The sequence below is a fragment of the Homarus americanus genome, unplaced genomic scaffold (genome assembly GCF_018991925.1).
Source record: "Homarus americanus isolate GMGI-L3 unplaced genomic scaffold, GMGI_Hamer_2.0 scaffold40386, whole genome shotgun sequence".
Lineage (NCBI taxonomy): Eukaryota > Metazoa > Arthropoda > Malacostraca > Decapoda > Nephropidae > Homarus > Homarus americanus.
This window is the reverse complement of record NW_024747174.1, coordinates 13,337-35,332: the sequence shown is the minus strand read 5'-3', so window position 1 is coordinate 35,332 and position 21,996 is coordinate 13,337. Positions and strand designations below refer to the sequence as shown.

The following is a 21,996-nucleotide window of genomic DNA, read 5'->3' as shown; positions in this document are numbered from 1 at the left end:
GTCGCTAACGCCATACGTGGAGAGCGGCTGGCAAGCCGCGCCATTTTTGGATCCAAACCTCCGCCATCCGCCATGTTGTGTAAGAGGCGAAAATGGTGCGCATAAGGCCTCAGTCATCAAAAACATTAACGGTTTTATCCGCCACCCACCACAACCGCCCAAGTCAGTGATAGTGATAATTATAGTGAGGATATGGACTTATATGGACTTTGAGGGGTTTAACAAAGAGGCCCTGCAAGCCTCTGTGGTGGATAGTGATAATCGATACCAGTGATACAGGTGAGGGCCAATAATCTGCCCTCTGCCTCGAACCAACCCCCATCCCCTGTGTGCCCAGCCATCTTTCTACTAATGTAAGTGTTAAAAAACTAATATTATTGATATTTCTCTTAATTATTAATTGTGCGTGCATGCCATCATAAAGTTAAGATAATATTTTTACTACAACATAGTTGTGTGTCGTCAAAAGTGGAGTTTGGGGGACGCCTGGACCCATTTCAATTAATCCCATATGTTATGTTGTTCACTTTACGCTGCCTCACTTTCCGCGGACCCTCCGGGTTACATTAACCGCAATGTGAGGACCAACTGTGTATATATATATATATATATATATATATATATATATATATAGAAGGACTAGGTCATCTCTCTTACTCCATGGTTTAAATACAGTGAGACAATTTACTGTACTACTGTTTTAGGGATAAAAACTACATTTGATTGAGAAAAAAGACCTCAATAAAACCTTTCCTCTAACATATTGTGGTTTTTTTGAGAGGATATGAAGTTATTAGTTGCTGTTACATAAAACAAAACAGCAACTATCTACTCTGCCATATACATACTGTATAATGTGAAGAAACCACTAATGCTAAGGGAGACAATATCTAACACCCTACAGCTCTTATTTTGACTTGGTCTGCTCTGAATTAAGCTCCTTCTCAAACTTGTTGAACTCTTCCTCAATAAGATCATCTTCTACATCTTTAACCTCCACAACCTCAGCCACCTGTAAAATGATAGTGTTTATATTTAGTGAGTGACCAACCAGTTGATTATTTATGCCTGTATCATTGATGTGGTCATTTTATATTACAGTGGGCTGCACTGTGGCTGGGAATTACTGTACCGTATATGAGTTTCTTACCTCTGGGATGTAAAACTGAAGCATATTCTGTACACCATTTTTCAATGTAACAACTGATGAGGGGCAGCCTGTACATGAACCCATCATCTGGGGGAAAAAAAAAGGAATACTGTATAAAAATAATTTCAAAAGAATAAGTACTGTAGAATATTGATTGCAATTACAAGGGTCCCCATTATTCGTCAGGGTAGAGCACTAAAAAATAGGGACTAGTAGTGTACTGAGTTGAAAATATATCCTCATAAGAATTACTGTACTAATGGAATAAGGGAAAGGCTTATGTTCCTCTTCATTAATAACAACACTCATCCAATAAAAAAGGAGGAATTTTATGTGACGTAAGGTGTCACTGTAGCTACCTTATGATATCCAAACAAAGAATAAGGAAACAATTAACTTAATTATGGAACAAACAGTTGTAGAAGAAAGAATCAACTCCCAGGCAATGGTAGCAGCTGCATTTTCACTTCTCACAGCATTAAATCTTCGAACTATCTCCAATAAACTATTTTTTTTATCACCCTTAAACACATTCCTTCCACCGAACACAAAGATACTGAGGATAAAAGTGAAGATAAAACACACAATAATGTCATACACTTTGAGCCTGTGATGTAACTAAAACACCTCAGATAAGAGGAGTAACACACTGATGTGTAACTATATAAAGCAGGGTTGTTATGATTTAAATCAAATGATTTAAATCACATGATTTAAATCGATTTAAATCAGAGTAAAAAAATCATGATTTAAATCAAAATGATTTTTTTACTAATAACTGTTTTCTCTTTTTATTCTACATAATTGAAAAGTATATGCAATGGAGCAGGCTAATAACATTATTTGGGTTTACATAATTATGTACTGTACTACTGTATAGTCTGTTCTTTCCAGCTTCATCATCCAGTTAAAGATATATCAGCTGCTCCTTCTCCCTCACCATTCAAGAGAGATAAGAGGGAGAGTTCTATGGACCAAAGAAGCATAACTGGTTTTGTGATAAAAACTACTAAGTCTGAAAAAGTCACTTTGGATCAGCAAGTTGCTAATTATATATATGCAACAAATTCCCCCTTCCGAACAGTGGAGCACGAAGAGTTTATCAAGATGATTAAAATGCTAAGACCAGGATATGTTCCACCTAATAGACATCAAATTGGAGGGTCTCTTTTGGATCAAGCCTACGATTCAGTGATTAAGAATTATTCAGATGAACTTAGTGGGAAAACAGTTTGCATGGCCATGGATGGATGGAGTAATGTCCATAATGAGCCTATAGTATGTGTAACTTTAACAGCGGACAACAGTATTTATCTTGTTGACTCTACAGACACAGACTCAAGACACAGCTGAATGTGCTACAAAAAAGTGTGAAGACAAATTTGGATGCACAGTAAGAAGCTGTGTAACAGATAATGCTGCTAATATGGCAAAAATGAGAAGTGAATTCGGACAAGATAAATCCATTATAACATATGGTTGCCCTGCACACCTGTTAAATTTGCTTTCACAAGACCTGCAAATCAAGAACATTAAGGAGCACATTACTCAAATCATTAAGTACTTCAGAAATCATCACATCCCAGGATCTTTGTATAGAAGAGCAGGAGGAACATTGCTAGTAATGCCATCAGACACACGATGGAACACAGTGACAGATTCTATTGAATCTTATTTAAAGAACTGGGAGACCCTTGTTAAAGTGTGCAAAGAAAATAGTGAAGACAATGATAAGAAAATTGAAAGGAAAGTTAATGATAAGGCATTAAAAAGAACTGCAGAAGACTATCTAGAGAGACTTAAGCCTATTGCTGTGGCATTGGACTGTGTCCAGAGAGAACATACCCTATTAAGTGATGCTGTAGAAATCTGGGTAAAACTGAAAACTGATATTAAGGAGTATTTAACAGATAAGAAGGATATGGATAATTTTGAAAAAGAATCAAAGTAGCATTGACACCTGCCCATTTTCTAGCTAATGTGATAGATCCAAGGTATCAGGGCAGACATCTGACTCCTGAGCAGAGAGACATTGCAGAACAGTATGTGTGCGAGTCTCTTCCACATTTCCTTTCAACATTAATGTCCTTCCATGGAAGAAGTGCATCATTTAAAGAGGTCTATTTTGGTAAAGATGCTGTAAAATCTCTCTCACTCCTTGCTTGGTGGCAGTATTTTGCCAATGATATGACAGAAAATGTAATGGATGTTCCTAGGCAAATATTTACACCTGTTGCATCATCAGCAGGGGTTGAGAGAATTTTTTCCACATATGGATTTGTACACTCAAAGGTAAGAAATCATCTAGGACAGGAAAAGGCATCTAAGCTTGTCACAGTACATAAGCATTTCAATGTTCAACTGAGCTAATTTAAATGTTTTGAACTATTTTTGTTGTTTACGGAATGAGAATATTGTGTTGACTTGAAGTTATTACCGGTAATTCTTAATACACTATAATCCTACAAATGTAACAAAGTAAACTTGTTACCAGTATTATTTCTTTTTACAAAATGATAATATTATTCTGTTGATTTGAAGAAGTTAAGTTATTAATTTTTGAAACACTGTAATCCTATAAGAGCATTTATGTTAAATTTTATTATTACGTTTGGATGTGTGCACTCAAATGTAAGATATGTTACCAGTTTTCTTTTATTTTACAAAAAGAATATTATTGTGTTAAATTCCATTGGTACATCTACTGCATAAATATCTTAATGCCAATTTTCTGTTTATTATCCTGAATAAGCTTTGGTTGAAAAATACTGTTTTTATGGTATAAAATACAGTAGTACCCCCGCTAACCGGTCAATAAACCCACAGGGTACCGCGGTTAAGAAAAACCGCTGCTTAAGTGAACAACAGAACATATGGGATTAGATTCCACAGAAACTGGTCTTAATTTCAAACTCCACTTTTTCCCACACAATACCTATGTTCTAGTAAAAATAACATCTAATTTTATGATGGCACATGTACACAATTAATACTTAAGAGAAATAGAGAAATACAGCTGCTAGTTAATACCATATTCAAATAATGGATTCAACTCCCTCCCCTTTCTCACACTACACTCACTGGCTTCTTCCTCTGAGAAATTTTGGGGAGAAACCACTCTTTAAATTTTTAATAAATAATACCTCAAACTAAAAGTTAGATAATACAATCTGACATAGCTGGATTCTTTGTAAGACTGAATATTTTTATAAATGTCATATATTTTGGCACAAAAGATAACATATTTACTCACAGAGTAAACATTAGTATCTAAAAATTTGTATGTCTAATGCAAAATCTATGATGTTTATATTCAAAAATGATCATCAAACTGCAAGAATTCCAGCAATGTAAATTATATATTCTGGCCGGGTAATTTGTATGAATTTTATGAGCTAAACAAATATCTTCAGTTAATAAAAAAAATATTCTTCACTTATTAATTATCTGTCAATCAAAGTACCCCCACCTTGCTTCTTCCAACTACCCAGGTGGTCGGTCAGTCCCAACTCCTCTGCACTTCACCAATCCTCCTTCAAGATGTTGGGTGAAAAACTAAATTTTAACATTTAGAATTAAATAATACCTCAGATTGTGTTAGGATAATATAATTGATATTGCTGATTCCTTTGTAAGACTATAGGAATATTTTGAATATGAATGTCATATATTTTGCACAAAGATAAATATTATATTTACTCAGAGTAAACAAAAATACTTAAAGTAGATCTAAATTATATGTCTAATGCAAAATCTATGATGTTTATATTCAAAATGATCATCAAATTGTAAGAATTCCAGCAATGTAAATTATATTCTGGCCGGGTAATTTGTATGAATTTTATGAGCTAAAACAAATATCTTCAGTTAATAAAAAAAAATATTCTTCACACGTAACAGATGGTCGGTTGGTCCCTCCCTCCCCCCCACCCCCCACCAACCGTCCCTACCAGATGTGTGGGAAAACCAGACTGTTTACCTTTTTAGTAATAAATAATACCTCAAACTAAAGTTAGGATAATATAATTGACATTGCTGGATTCCTTGTAAGACCAGGAATATTTTGAATACAAATGTCATATATTTTGCACAAAAAATAACATATTTACTCAGAGTAAACATTATATCTAAAATTTGTACGTCTAATGCAAAATCTATGATGTTTATATTCAAAATGATCATCAAATTGTAAGAATTCCAGCAATGTAAATTATATTCTGGCCAGGTAATTTGTATGAATTTTATGAGCTAAAACAGGCAGGCAGGCAGTCAGGCAGGGTGGCGGGTGGGGGGTGAATCTAAAAATAGCGTCTCGAGCCGGACACTCTGCGCATATACGTGGAAAAAGCCCGCGTTAAGTGAAAGTTCGGCTCTGGCGAGGCACCGCGTATACGTGAAATCGCGCTAAGCGAAACCGTGTTAAGCGGGGTATTACTGTACTATTTTAATGCAATTATTAAAAAAATAAAAATATCGATTTAAATAAAAAAAATCTGATTTAAATCAAATAAATCAATTTTTTTATTAAAAAAAAAATCATGATTTTTTCCAACCCTGATATAAAGAGAACATTCCTATTAAACACATCTTCTTAAACACTATTATCATACAGTATTTCACCTTTTACAGCATAAACCTAACCAACCTGATAATAAGATACCACATAACTTTAATATATACTGTACTGTACTGTGCTAACTTTTCATCTTAGTCACAACTTTATCCTAGTGCCGCCATGTAGTTCATCATCTCTCTTATGGAACTCATTACAGTGGTCCCTCGGTTAATGAGCGCCTCGGTTAACGAGATTTCAGTTAACGATTTACCTTCCATAAGATTCTTAACTTTCGTTAACGAGCAATCCCTCGATTAACGATTTTTTATGAGCCGACTTCAACATGTTTTCGCTTGCATTTGGTGGTCCACCAGCTGTAGTATTAGTCCGCCAATACAGTAATCGGTTTTAGGGCTTAAATTCCTTACTCTTTTAGTAAATATCAAGAAGTTTATACTATTCAATAATTTTAAAAGTTTAATATTAACTTTTTTAGTCATTTTAACAATTATTGAACATAATTGAAGGTAAAGAAACTAGTTTCTGGCGTGCCATCCAGCCTGTTAACACACCAGACAGGCGTTAGTCTCTCTCTGTTTTCAGTGGAGGTAACATCTTGCTTGAGACTCTCTTCAACTAAACGCTTTTTTCTGTGTTTCCAAGCAAATTATTGGTCACTTTGAAATATATTTTACATATTGACAATATATAATGCAGTGCAGTGTTCATTTAAAAGAAAATAATCTTGAATTACACCAAAGGCTAAAATTTTATGGGTGAAATGGCACCATGGGGTGACTTCTCTTCACCCCAATGCCTTCTCTTCTTCCTTCTCCTCCACATTCTAATTCCCATCATCATCATCATCATCCAGGAGCCTTCTACATACACACCTCCAAAGTAAGTGTACTTTTCTACCTTTTTTGTTGAATTTAGGCAATTTTCGGTGAGCTGGAACCAATTCCCAAAACCCATTGAAACAATGGTTTTAGGTTAACGAGCAACCTGCTGGAACAGATTGTGCTCGTTAACCGAGGACCTGTATTATATTAAGTGTACTGTGTATGCGTTACCTTAAGATAGACTATTCGTCGTCAAATCCGGAAGAGAATATCGCAGCCATCTTCCTGTCGGATTGGGTCTAATCCGTGTGTCAAAGTTCATAATCCATGGCCACCGTCTCGTCGTCTTAATCATTCGCACCCAGCTGAAAATTCGTCATTAAGTATTAACATTAAACGAAGCTTCATTAAAAATACTGTACATATGATTTGCTCGCTCCCAAACTGAAGCAGTATTGACCCCCCAAAGGAAATTAAACAGTACTGTATTTCCACACCAGATGACAGTCGAGGTGAGTAAGTTTGGAGATTTATTCCCATGACTCAGTTTCACCACATACTGTAAATGCACTTCTAAAATAATCTCAAATTCTGTTTACCATATTTGTAGTGACTGACAATTACCATAAATAAACTTCTCAATCTAACAGAGTGAAAATGTACTACAGGTGTGTGATGTAGTGAAACCATTTCTTAATATTAAGCAATATACTGGACACACCTTATCCAAATACAGTACCTGTCACTACTGAAGTAAACTACAACTCTTGTTCACAAAAGTATAGAGGTTCCCTCACCATGGTCATTCTCTCTTTGGTCAACTTGATGTATAACTGGAAGACCGAGGCAAAAAGTCCATGATGACAGCGAAAGGCTTCTGGTTTAATAGTCCGCCACTCTGCTTCCTCGTCATCCTGCCGTTAGCAACATAACATTTAATTTGTAAGAGCAAATCATTTAAAAGATAAAATTTACCAAAATAAATAAATAGATCCCATTATGAATGTATATTAAAAAATAGACACTTTTGAATGGTGGGCATTAGTAAAGTATTAAGTTAAACAAAGACACCTGAAAAAAGGCATAGAAATTTTACATGTGCTGCTGGCATTTCAAAATAAATCTAGAAGAGGATAGGGTTAAAACTTTACCTTAGTTAAAGTGATGAAGTCTGTTAAAAAGAACACTCCTCGGCACCTTCAATTCTGAAGAGCAATTTAGCTAATTGGGGATTTCTGAGCTGCTGTGATGTTGGCAAAGTTTGCAGTTCCAGACTCAAGTATCTGAAATGATGAGCTACAGCAGTGTATTGTACCTGTACCTACAGCAGTGTGTGTACCTGCTACACAGGTTTGTACCTGCTACAGCAGTGTATTGTACCTGTACCTACAGCAGTGTATTGTACCTGTACCTACAGCAGTGTATTGTACCTGTACCTACAGCAGTGTATTGTACCTGTACCTACAGCAGTGTATTGTATCTGTACCTACAGCAGTGTATTGTACCTGTACCTACAGCAGTGTATTATACCTGTACCTACAGCAGTGTATTATACCTGTACCTACAGCAGGGTATTGTAACTGTACCTACAGCAGTGTATTGTACCTGTTCCTACAGCAGTGTATTGTACCTGTACCTACAGCAGTGTATTGTACCTGTACCTACAGCAGTGTATTGTACCTGTCCCAGCAGTGTATTGTGCCTGTACCTACAGCAGTGTATTGTACCTGTACCTACAGCAGTGTATTACCGCCCAGCTGTGTACCTCAGCTTGTACCTGTACCTACAGCAGTGTATTGCCTGTACCTACAGCAGTGTATTGTACCTGTACAGCAGTGTATTGTGCCTGTACCTACAGCGTGTATTGTACCTGTACCTACAGCAGTGTGTTGTACCTACAGCAGTGTAGTTGCCTACAGCAGTGTTTGCTGTACCTACAGCAGTGTGTTTCCGTACCACAGCAGTGTGTTGTACCTTGTACCTACAGCAGTGTGTTGTACCTACAGCAGTGTGTGTATGTACCTACAGCAGTATGTGTACCTGCTACAGCAGTGTATTGTACCTGTACCTACAGCAGTGTATTGTACCTGTACCTACAGCAGTGTGTTGTGCCTGTACCTACAGCAGTGTATTGTACCTGCCTACAGCAGTGTATTGTACCTGTACCTACAGCAGTGTATTGTACCTGTACCTACAGCAGTGTGTGTACCTGGCAGTGTATCCTGTACCTACAGCAGTGTATTGTACCTGTACCTACAGCAGTGTGTGTACCTACAGCAGTGTATTGTACCTGTACCTACAGCAGTGTATTGTATGTACCTACAGCAGTGTATTGTACCTGTACCTACAGCAGTGTGTGTGCCTGTACCTACAGCAGTGTGTGTACCTACAGCAGTGTATTGTACCTGTACCTACAGCAGTGTGTTGTGCCTGTGCCTGCAGTGTGTTGTACCCACAGCAGTGTGTTGTGCCACCTACAGCAGTGTATTGTCCTGTACCTACAGCAGTGTGTTGTGCCTGTACCTACAGCAGTGTATTGTCCTGTACCTACAGCAGTGTATTGTACCTGTACCTGGCAGTGTGTTGTACTGTACCTACAGCAGTGTATTGTACCTGTACCTACAGCAGTGTGTGTACCTGTACCTACAGCAGTGTATTGTACCTGTACCTACAGCAGTGTATTGTACCTGTACCTACAGCAGTGTATTGTACCTGTACCTACAGCAGTGTATTGTGCCTGTACCTACAGCAGTGTATTGTGCCTGTACCTACAGCAGTGTGTTGCCTGTACCTACAGCAGTGTGTGTACCTACAGCAGTGTATTGTGCCTGTGCCTACAGCAGTGTGTGTACCTGTACCTACAGCAGTGTATTGTACCTGTACCTACAGCAGTGTGTTGTACACCCGGCAGTGTGTACCTACAGCAGTGTATTGTGCCTGTACCTACAGCAGTGTATTGTACCTACAGCGTGTGTGTACCCTGCAGCATGTTGTGCCTACAGCAGTGTATTGTACCTGCACCTACAGCAGTGTAGTGCACCTACAGCAGTGTATTGTACCTGTGCCTACAGCAGTGTATTGTACCTGTACCTACAGCAGTGTATTGTGCCTGTACCTACAGCAGTGTGTGTACACAGCAGTGTGTTGTACCTGTACCTACAGCAGTGTGTGTACCTACAGCAGTGTGTTGACCTGTGCCTACAGCAGTGTATTGTACCTACAGCAGTGTATTGTGCCTGTACTACAGCAGTGTATTGTACCTGCTACACGGTTTGTGTACCTGTGCCTACAGACAGTGTGTGTACCTGTACCTACACCAGTGTATTGTGCCTGTACAGCAGGGTGTATTGTACCTGTACCACATGTGTTGTGCCTACAGCAGTGTATTGTACCTGTACCTACAGCAGTGTATTGACCTACAGCAGTGTATTGTACCTGTACCTACAGCAGTGTGTGTACCTACAGTGTATTGTACCTGTACCTACAGCAGTGTATTGTACCTGTACCTACAGCAGTGTATTGTACCTGTACCTACAGCAGTGTATTGTACCTACAGCAGTGTGTGTACCTGTACCTACAGCAGTGTGTGTACCTGTACCTACAGCAGTGTATTGTGCCTACAGCAGTGTATTGTACCTGTACCTACAGCAGTGTATTACCTACAGCAGTGTATTGTACCTGTACCTACAGCAGTGTGTGTACCTACAGCAGTGTGTGTACCTACAGCAGTGTATTGTGCCTGTCCTACAGCAGTGTGTGTGCCTACAGCAGTGTATTGTGCCTGTACCTACAGCAGTGTGTGTGCCTGTACCTACAGCAGTGTATTGTACCTGTACCTACAGCAGTGTGTGTACCTGTACCTCAGCAGTGTATTGTACCTGTACCTACAGCAGTGTGTGTACCTACAGCAGTGTATTGACCTGTACCTACAGCAGTGTATTGTGCCTACAGCAGTGTGTGTACCTGTACCTACAGCAGTGTATTGTACCTACAGCAGTTGTGCCTGTACCTACAGCAGTGTGTGTACACCTACAGCAGTGTGTGTGCCTGTACCTACAGCAGTGTGTGTACCTGTGCCTACAGCAGTGTATTGTGACCTACAGCAGTGTGTTGACCTACAGCAGTGTGTGTCCTGTCCTACAGCAGTGTGTGTGCCTGTACCTACAGCAGTGTATTGTACCTGTCCTACAGCAGTGTGTGTACCTGTACCTACAGCAGTGTATTGTACTGTGCCTACAGCAGTGTATTGTGCCTGTCCACAGTGTATCTGTACCTACAGCAGTGTATTGTACCTGTACCTACAGCAGTGTATTGTACCTAGCAGTGTATTGTACCTGTACCTACAGCAGTGTGTGTACCTGTACCTACAGCAGTGTATTGTACCTGTACCTACAGCAGTGTGTGTACCTGTACCTACAGCAGTGTGTGTACCTGTACCTACAGCAGTGTGTGTACCTGTACCTACAGCAGTGTTGTACCTGTACCTACAGCAGTGTATGCACCTCCGCAGTGTATTGTACCTGTACCTACAGCAGTGTGTGCCTGTACCTACAGCAGTGTATTGTGCCTGTACCTACAGCAGTGTGTGTACCTACAGCAGTGTGTGTACCTGTACCTACAGCAGTGTATTGTACCTACAGCAGTGTATTGTACCTGTACCTACAGCAGTGTATTGTACCTGTACCTACAGCAGTGTATTGTACCTGCACCTACAGCAGTGTATTACCTGTACCTACAGCAGTGTGTGTACCTGTACCTACAGCAGTGTGTGTACCTGTACCTACAGCAGTGTGTCCTGTACCTACAGCAGTGTATTGTACCTGTACCTACAGCAGTGTATTGTACCGTACCTCCATGGCAGTGCTCATTTAAAGAAAATAATCTTGAATTACACCAAGAGAGCTAAAATTTTATGGGTGAAATGGCACCATGGGGTGACTTCTCTTCCACCCCAATGCCTTCTCTTCTCCCTTCTCCTCCACCCCCATTCTAATTCCCATCATCATCATCATCATCATCCAGGAGCCTTCTACATACACACCTCAAAGTAAGTGTACTTTTCTACCTTTTTTGTTGAATTTAGGCAATTTTCGGTGAGCTGGAACCAATTACCCAAAAACCCATTGAAAAAATGGTTTCGGTTAACGAGCAACCTGCTGGAACGGATTGTGCTCGTTAACCGAGGGACCACTGTATTATATTAAGTGTACTCGTGTACGTTACCTTAAGATAGACTATTCCGTCGTCAAATCCCCGGAAGAGAATATCGCCGCCATCTTCCTGTACGGTGGGTCTAATCCGTGTGTCAAGAAGTTCCTTAATCATGGCCACCGTCTCGTCGTCTTCGTCGTCGCACCCAGCTGAAAATTCGTCATTCGTATTAACATTAAACAAGAAGCTTCATTAAAAATACTGTACATATGATTTGCTCGCTCCCAAACTGAAGCAGTATTGACCCCCAAAGGAAATTAAACAGTACTGTATTTCCACACCAGATGACAGTCGAGGTGAGTAAGTTTGGAGATTTATTCCCATGACTCAGTTTCACCACATAAATGCACTTCCTAAAATAATCTCAAATTCTGTTTACCATATTTGCTTAGTGACTGACAATTACCATAAATAAACTTCTCAATCTAACAGAGTGAAAATGTACTACAGGTGTGTGATGTAGTGAAACCATTTCTTAATGTTAAGCAATATACTGGACACACCTTATCCAAATACAGTACCTGTCACTACTGAAGTAAACTACAACTCTTGTTCACAAAAGTATAGAGAGGGTTCCCTCACCATGGTCATTCTCTCTTTGGTCAACTTGATGTATAACTGGAAGACCCGAGGCAAAGAAGTCCATGATGACAGCGAAGGCTTCTGGTTTAATAGTCCGCCACTCTGCTTCCTCGTCATCCTGCCGTTCGCAACATAACATTTAATTTGTAAGAGCAAATCATTTAAAAAGATAAAATTTACCAAAAATAAATAAATAGATCCCATTATGAATGTATATTAAAAAAATAGACACTTTTGAATGGTGGGCATTAGTAAAGTATTAAGTTAAACAAAGACACCTGAAAAAAGGCATAGAAATTTTACATGTGCTACTTGGCATTTCAAAATAAATCTAGAAGAGGATAGGGTTAAAAACTTTACCTTAGTTAAAGTGATGAAGTCTGTTGAAAAGAACACTCCTTGGACACCTTCAATTCTGAAGAGCAATTTAGCTAGTGGGGATTTCTGAGCTGCTGTGATGTTGGCAAAGTTTGCAGTTCCAGACTCAAGTATCTGAAATGATGAGCTACAGCAGTGTATTGTACCTGTACCTACAGCAGTGTATTGTACCTGTACCTACAGCAGTGTATTGTACCTGTACCTACAGCAGTGTATTGTACCTGTACCTACAGCAGTGTATTGTACCTACAGCAGTGTATTGTACCTACAGCAGTGTATTGTACCTGTACCTACAGCAGTGTATTGTACCTGTACCTACAGCAGTGTATTGTACCTGTACCTACAGCAGTGTATTGTACCTGTACCAACAGCAGTGTATTGTATCTGTACCTACAGCAGTGTATTGTACCTGTACCTACAGCAGTGTATTGTACCTGGCAGTGTATTGTACCTACAGCAGTGTATTGTACCTACCAGCAGTGTATTGTACTACAGCAGTGTATTGTACCTACAGCAGTGTATTGTACCTACAGCAGTGTATTGTGTACCTAGCAGTGTATTGTACCTGTACCTACAGCAGTGTATTGTACCTACAGCAGTGTATTGTACCTACAGCAGTGTATTGTACCTGTACCTACAGCAGTGTATTGTACCTACAGCAGTGTATTGCACTTTTCCCCAGCAGTGTATTGTACCTACAGCATTGTACCTACAGCAGTGTATTGTGCCTGTACCTACAGCGGTGTATTGTACCTACAGCAGTGTATTGTACCTACAGCAGTGTATTGTACCTACAGCGGTGTATTGTACCTACAGCAGTGTATTGTACCTACAGCAGTGTATTGTACCTACAGCAGTGTATTGCACCCAGCAGTGTATTGTACTACAGCAGTGTATTATACCTACAGCGAGTGTATTTACCTACAGCGGTGTATTGTACCTACAGCAGTGTATTGTACCTACAGCAGTATGTGCCTCACAGCAGTGTATTGTACCTGTACACAGCAGTGTATTGTACCTGCCACAGCAGTGTATTTTGCACATACCTACAGCAGTGTATTGCCCTACAGCAGTGTATTGTAACTTCCCCAGCAGTGTATTATTTGCCTACAGCACGGTGTGTTAGCTACAGCAGTATGTTGTACCTACAGCAGTGTATTGTACCTACAGCGGTGTATTGTACCTACAGCAGTGTATTATTGCCTACAGCAGTGTATTGTACCTACAGTGTATTGTGCCTGTACCTACAGCAGTGTATTACCTGTACCTACAGCAGTGTATTGTACCTACAGCAGTGTATTGTACCTGGCAGTGTATTGTACCCACAGCAGTGTATTGTACCTACAGCAGTGTATTGTACCTACAGCAGTGTATTGTACCTACAGCAGTGTATTGTACTGGCAGTGTATTGTACCTGTACCTAGCAGTGTATTGTACCTGTACCTACAGCAGTGTATTGTACCTACAGCAGTTATTGTTAACTACAAGTTGTACCTACAGCAGTGTATTGTAACTGGCAGTGTATTGTACCTACAGCAGTGTATTGTACCTACAGCAGTGTATTGTACCTACAGCAGTGTATTGTACCTACAGCAGTGTATTTTGCCACAGAGTGTATTGTACCTACAGCGGTGTATTACTTTCCCAGCAGTGTATTGTACCTACAGCAGTGTATTGTAACTTCAGCGGTGTATTGCACCTACAGCAGTGTATTGTACATACAGCAGTGTATTGTACCTACAGCAGTGTATTTCGTGTGTACCAGCAGTGTATTGTACCTACAGCAGTGTATTGTACCTGTACCTACAGCAGTGTATTGTACCTGGCAGTGTGTGTACCCTGGCAGTGTATTCCACCCACGGTGTGTTGTACCTACCTGCGGTGTGTTGTACTGCCTACAGCAGTGTGTTATGCTGTACCTACAGCAGTGTGTGTGTACCTACAGCAGTGTATTGTACCTACAGCAGTGTATTACGCACTACAGCAGTGTATTGGCCCACAGCAGTGTATTTGTACCTGTACCTACAGCAGTGTATCCTGTACCTACAGCAGTGTATTGTACCTGCCACCACAGCAGTGTATTGTACCTGTACCTACAGGTGTATTGTACCTACAGCAGTGTATTGTACCTACAGCAGTGTATTGTACCACCACAGCAGTGTAATTGTACCTGTACCTACAGCAGTGTATTGTACCTGCCTACAGCAGTGTTTGTACCTGTACCTACAGCAGTTATTATTGTTGCCTTACCCAGCAGCGGTGTATTGTACTTACCTACAGCAGTGTATTGTACCACCACAGCAGTGTATTGTTGTACCTACAGCGGTGTATTGTAACCACAGCGGTGTATTGGCACCAGCAGTGTATTGTGCTGCCTACAGCAGTGTGTGTGCAGCAGTGTATTGTACCACAGCAGTGTATTGTGTACTATGGCAGTGTATTGCCTACCTACAGCAGTGTATTGTACCTGTACCTACAGCAGTGTATTGTACCTGTACCTACAGCAGTGTGTGTACCTGCCAGCAGTGTTGCACCTACAGCAGTGTATTGTACCTGACTACAGCAGTGTATTGTACCTGTACCTACAGCAGTGTATTGTACCTACCAGCAATGTATTGTGCACATACCTGGCAGTGTGTTATTACCTACAGCAGTGTATTGTACCTACAGCGGTGTGTATTTGCCTACAGCAGTGTATTGTCCTGTACCTACAGCAGTGTATTGTACCTACAGCAGTGTATTGTACCCACAGCAGTGTATTGTACCACAGCAGTGTATTGTACCTACAGCGGTATTGTACCCACAGCAGTGTATTGTACCTCTACAGCAGTGTATTGTACCTACAGCAGTGTATTGTACTGGCAGTGTATTGTACCTTACCTAGCAGTGTATTGTACCTGTACCTACAGCAGTGTATTGTACCTGTACCACAGCATGTGTACCTGTACCCCACAGCAGTGTATTGTACCCTGCAGAGTGTATTGTACCTAACCACAGCAGTGTATTGTACCTACAACAGGGTGTATTGTACCTGTACTGTGGTGTATTGTACCTGCAGCAGTGTGACTGCACCACAGCAGGTATGTGTGCCTGTACCTACAGCGATTGTACGCGCCAGCGCAGCGTGTATTGTACCTCAGCAGTTTCCGTGTATTGCTACCCCAGCAGTGTGTGGCCACTGCAGCAGTGTGTACCTACAGCAGTGTATTGTCACACCACAGCAGTGTATTGTACTTACCATCAGCAGTGTATTGTACCTGTACCACAGCAGTGTATTATACCTACAGCAGTGTATTGACTACCTACAGCAGTGTATTGTACCTACAGCACGTTATTGTACCTACAGCAGTGTATTGTACCCACAGCGGTATATTGTACCCACAGCAGTGTTTGTACCTGCAGCGGTGTATTGTACCCACAGCAGTGTATTGTACTTCTGCAGCGATGTATGTACCCACAGCAGTGTATTTACATACTACAGCAGTGTATTGTACCTGTACCACCACGTGTATTGTGCCTGTACCTACAGCAGTGTATTGTACCTGTACCTACAGCAGTGTATTGTACCTACAGCGGTGTATTGTACTGTACCTACAGCAGTGTATTGTACCTGTACCTGCAGCAGTATGCATTGTACCTGTACCTACAGCAGTGTATTGCACCTACAGCAGTGTATTGTACCTACAGCAGTGTATTATTGCCTACAGCAGTGATTGTCACCTGTACCTACAGCAGTGTGTTATTGCCTACAGCAGGTGTATTGTACCTACAGCAGTGTGTTGACCCACCAGCAGTGTATTGTACCTACAGCAGTGTGTACCTACGCAGTGTATTGTACCTACAGCAGTGTATTGTACACCTGTACCTACAGCAGTGTATTGTACCTGTACCTACAGCAGTGTATTGTACCTGTACCTACAGCAGTGTATTGTACCTGTACCTACAGCAGTGTATTGTACCTACAGCAGTGTATTGTACCTACAGCAGTGTATTGTACCTATACCTACAGCAGTGTATTGTACCTGCACAGCAGTGTATTGTACCTGTACCTACAGCAGTGTATTGGCACCTACAAGCGGTGTTATTGCCTACAGCAGTGTATTGTACCTGTACCTACAGCAGTGTATTGTACCTGCACCTGCAGCAGTGTATTGTACTGCACCCGAGTGTATTGTACCTACAGCAGTGTATTGTACCTACAGCAGTGTATTGTACCTGTACCTACAGCAGTGTACCTGTGCAGCAGTGTATTGTACCTGTACCTACAGCAGTGTATTGTACCTGTACCTACAGCAGTGTATTGTACCTACAGCAGTGTATTGTACCTACAGCAGTGTATTGTACCTACAGCAGTGTATTGTACCTGTACCTACAGCAGTGTATTGTACCTACAGCAGTGTATTGTACCTACAGCAGTGTTGTACCTACAGCGGTTTATTGTACCTACAGCAGTATATTGTACCTACAGCAGTGTATTGTACCTACAGCAGTGTATTGTACCTACAGCAGTGTATTGTACCTGTACCTACAGCAGTGTATTGGCCTACAGCACAGTATATTGTACCTGTACCTACAGCAGTGTATTGTACTGCACCTACAGTGTATTGCCTACAGCAGTGTATTGTACCTACAGCAGTGTATTGTACCTGTACCTACAGCAGTGTGTACCTACAGCAGTGTTTGTACCTACAGCAGTGTATTGTGCCTACAGCAGTGTATTGTACCTGACCACAGCAGTGTATTGTACCTGTACCTACAGCAGTGTATTGTACCTGTACCTACAGCAGTGTATTGTACCTGTACCTACAGCAGTGTATTGTACCTACCTACAGCAGTGTATTGTACCTTACCACAGCAGTGTATTATTACAGCAGTGTATTGCTACAGTGTATTGTAACTACAGCAGTGTATTGTACCTACAGCAGTGTACTGCTACAGCAGTGTATTGTACCTACAGCAGTGTATTGTACCTACAGCAGTGTAATGTACCTGGCAGTGTATTGTACCTATACCTACAGCAGTGTATTGTACCTGTACCTACAGCAGTGTATTGTACCTGTACCTACAGCAGTGTATTGTACCTGTACACAGCAGTGTATTGTACCTACAGCAGTGTATTGTACCTACAGCAGTGTTGTGCCTGTACCTGCAGCAGTGTATTGTACCTGTGCCTAGCAGTGTATTGTACCTACAGCATGTGTGTACCTACAGCAGTGTATTGTACCTACAGTGTATTGTACCTACAGCAGTGTATTGTACCTGTACCTACAGCAGTGTGTACCTACAGCAGTGTATTGTACCTACAGCAGTGTATTGTACCTACAGCAGTGTATTGTACCTACAACAGTGTATTGTACCTACAGCAGTGTATTGTAACTACAGCAGTGTATTGTACCTACAGCAGTGTATGTACCTGTACCTACAGCAGTGTATTGTACCTGTACCTACAGCAGTGTATTGTACCTGTACCTACAGCAGTTATTGTACCTGTACCTACAGCAGTGTATTTGCCTGTACCTACAGCAGTGTATTGTACCTGTACCTACAGCAGTGTATTGTACCTACAGCAGTGTATTGTACCTATACCTACCAGAGAATTGTATTGTACCTGTACCTACAGCAGTGTATTGTACCTGTACCTACAGCAGTGTGTGTACCTACAGCAGTGTAGTACCTACAGCGGTGTATTGTACCTGTACCTACAGCAGTGTATTGTACCTGCACCTGCAGCAGTGTGTGTACCTGTACCTACAACAGGTGTGTAACTACAGCAGTGTATTGTACCTACAGCAGTGTGGCGCACCACAGCAGTGTATTGTACCTGTACTACAGCAGTGTATTATTGCTGTACCTACAGCAGTGTATTGTACCTACAGCAGTGTATTGTGCCTACAGCAGTGTATTGTACCTACAGCAGTGTGGCTGTACGTACCTACAGCAGTGTATTGTACCTACAGCAGTGTATTGTACCTGTACCTACAGCAGTGTATTGTACCTGTACCTACAGCAGTGTATTGTACCACCACAGCAGTGTGCTGTACCTACAGCAGTGTATTGTGTACCTACAGCAGTGTGATACCTACAGCAGTGTATTGTACCTACAGCAGTGTATTGTACCTACAGCAGTGTATTGTACCTGTACCACAGTGTATTGGCCACCTACAGCAGTGTATTGTACCTACAGCAGTGTATTGTACCTACAGCAGTGTATTGTACCTACAGCAGTGTATTGTACCTACAGCAGTGTGTGTACCTACAGCAGTGTATTGTACCTACAGCAGTGTATTGTGCCTGTACCCACAGCAGTGTATTGTACCTACAGCAGTGTATTGTACCTACGGTGTATTTTAACTACAGCGTGTGTAACACGCAGTGTGTTGCACCTACAGCGGTGTTGTACCTACAGCGGTGTGTACCTACAGCAGTGTATTGTACCTACAGCAGTGTATTGTACCTACAGCAGTGTTTGTACCTACAGCAGTGTATTGTACCTACAGCAGTGTATTGGCCTACAGCAGTGTATTGTACCTACAGCAGTGTATTGTACCTACAGCAGTGTATTGTACCACAGCACGGTATTGTACCTACAGCAGTGTATTGTACCTACAGCAGTGTGTGCCTACAGCAGTGTACCTACAGCAGTGTATTGTACCTGTACCTACAGCAGTGTACTGTACCTACAGCAGTGTATTGTACCTACAGCAGTGTATTGTACCTGTACCTACAGCATGTATTGTACCTGTACCTACAGCAGTGTATTGTACCTGTACCTACAGCAGTGTATTGTACCTGTACCTACAGCAGTGTATTGTACCTACAGCAGTGTATTGTACCTACAGCAGTGTATTGTACCTGGCAGTGTATTGTACCTGTACCTACAGCAGTGTATTGTACCTACAGCAGTGTATTGTACCTACAGCAGTGTATTGTACCTACAGCAGTATTGTACCTACAGCAGTGTATTGTACCTACAGCAGTGTATTGTACTACAGCAGTTGTATTACCTACAGCAGTGTATTGTACCTACAGCAGTGTATTGTACCTGTACCTACAGCAGTGTGTTGTACCTACAGCAGTGTATTGGCCTGTACCTACAGCAGTGTATTGTACCTACAGCAGTGTATTGTACCACAGCAGTGTGTGTACCTACAGCAGTGTATTGTACCTGTACCTACAGCAGTGTATTTGTACCACAGCAGTATATTGTACCTACAGCAGTGTATTGTACACCACAGCGTGTATTGCACCTGTACCTACAGCAGTGTATTGTACCTACAGCAGTGTATTGTACCTACAGCAGTGTATTGTACCTGTACCTACAGCAGTGTATTGTACCTACAGCAGTGTATTGTACCTGTACCTACAGCAGTATATTGTACACCTACAGCAGTGTATTATACCTACAGCAGTGTATTGTACCTACAGCAGTGTATTGTACCTGTACCTACAGCAGTGTATTGTACCTACAGCAGCAGTGTATTGTACACCTACAGCAGTGTATTGTACCTGTACCTACAGCAGTGTATTGTACCTACAGCAGTGTATTGTACCTACAGCAGTGTATTGTACCTACAGCAGTGTATTGTATACCTAGCAGTGTATTGTACCTGTACTACAGCAGTGTATTGTACCTGGCAGTGTGTGTACCTATAGCGGTGTATTGTACCTACAGCAGTGTATTGTACCTACAGCAGTGTGTGTACCTACAGCAGTGTATTGTACCTACAGCGTGTATTGTACCTACAGCAGTTATTGTACCTACAGCGTGTATTGTACCTGTACCTACAGCAGTGTATTGTACCTACAGCAGTGTATTGTACCTACAGCGTGTATTGTACCTGCCTGCAGTGTATTGTACCTACAGCAGTGTATTGTACCTACAGCAGTGTATTGTACCTACAGCAGTGTATTGTACCTGGCAGTGTATTGCTGTACCTACAGCATGTATTGTACCTCTAGCAGTGTATTGTACCTACAGCAGTGTATTGTACCTACAGCAGTGTATTGTGCCTACAGCAGTGTATTTGTACCTACAGCAGTGTGTTGGCCTACAGCAGTGTATTGTACCTACAGCAGTGTATTGTGCCTACAGCGGTGGTCGCCTGCACAGTGTATTGTACCTACAGCAGTGTATTGTACCTACAGCAGTGTATTGTAACTACAGCAGTATGTACCTGGCAGTGTATTGTACCTGTACCTACAGCAGTGTTTGTACCTGTACCTACAGCAGTGTATTGTACCTGTACCTACAGCAGTGTATTGTACCTACAGCAGTGTGGTAACTACAGTGTTGTACCTACAGCAGTGTAGTACACTACAGCAGTGTATTGTACCTACAGCAGTGTATTGTACCTACAGCAGTGTGCCGTGTATTCCTACAGCAGTGTATTGTACCTACAGCAGTGTATTGTACCTGTACCTACAGCAGTGTATTGTACCTGTACTAGCAGTGTATTGTACCTACAGCAGTAACTACAGGTGTATTGTACCTACAGCAGTGTGTAACTACAGCAGTGTATTGTACCTAGCAGTGTATTGTACCTATAGCAGTGTGCCTACAGCAGTGTATTGTACCTGTACCTACAGCAGTGTATTGCCTGTACCTACAGCAGTGTATTGTACCTACAGCAGTGTATTGTAACTACAGCAGTGTATTGTACCTACAGCAGTGTATTGTAACTACAGCAGTATATTGTACCTACAGCAGTGTATTGTACCTACAGCAGTGTATTGTACCTACAGCAGTGTATTGTACCTACAGCAGTGTGTACCTACAGCAGTGTATTGTGCCTACAGCAGTGTATTGTACCTACAGTGTATTGTACCTGGCAGTGTGTACCTACAGCAGTGTATTGCACCTACAGCAGTGTATTGTACCTACAGCAGTGTATTGTACCTACAGCAGTGTATTGTGTACTACAGCAGTGTATTGTACTAGCAGTGTATTGTACCTGTACCTACAGCAGTGTATTGTACCTACAGCAGTGTATTTTACCTACAGCAGTGTATTGTACCTGTACCTACAGCAGTGTATTGTACCTGTACCTACAGCAGTGTATTGTACCTGTACCTACAGCAGTGTATTGTACCTGTACCTACAGCAGTGTGATCCTGTACCTACAGCAGTGTATTGTACCTACAGCAGTGTGGCCTACAGCAGTGTATTGTACCTACAGCAGTGTATTGTACCTGTACTAGCAGTGTATTGTACCTGTACCTACAGCAGTGTATTGTACCTGTACCTACAGCAGTATTGTACCTGTACCTACAGCAGTGTA

The 21,996-nt window shown here is 41.3% G+C and overlaps 1 protein-coding gene across 1 annotated transcript; it reads right to left on the bottom strand.

Annotated features, from left to right (window-relative positions):
* Positions 1-632: 632 nt before the first annotated feature.
* Positions 633-12,864, bottom strand: LOC121879487 (NFU1 iron-sulfur cluster scaffold homolog, mitochondrial-like; the record flags this gene model as incomplete). The annotated part of the gene is given in 5 exon segments (XM_042386133.1): positions 633-1,012; positions 1,151-1,237; positions 11,771-11,907; positions 12,341-12,458; positions 12,701-12,864. Coding segments are annotated over 5 exon segments (611 nt in total), but the record flags the coding sequence as incomplete, so codon positions are not given.
* Positions 12,865-21,996: the final 9,132 nt, after the last annotated feature.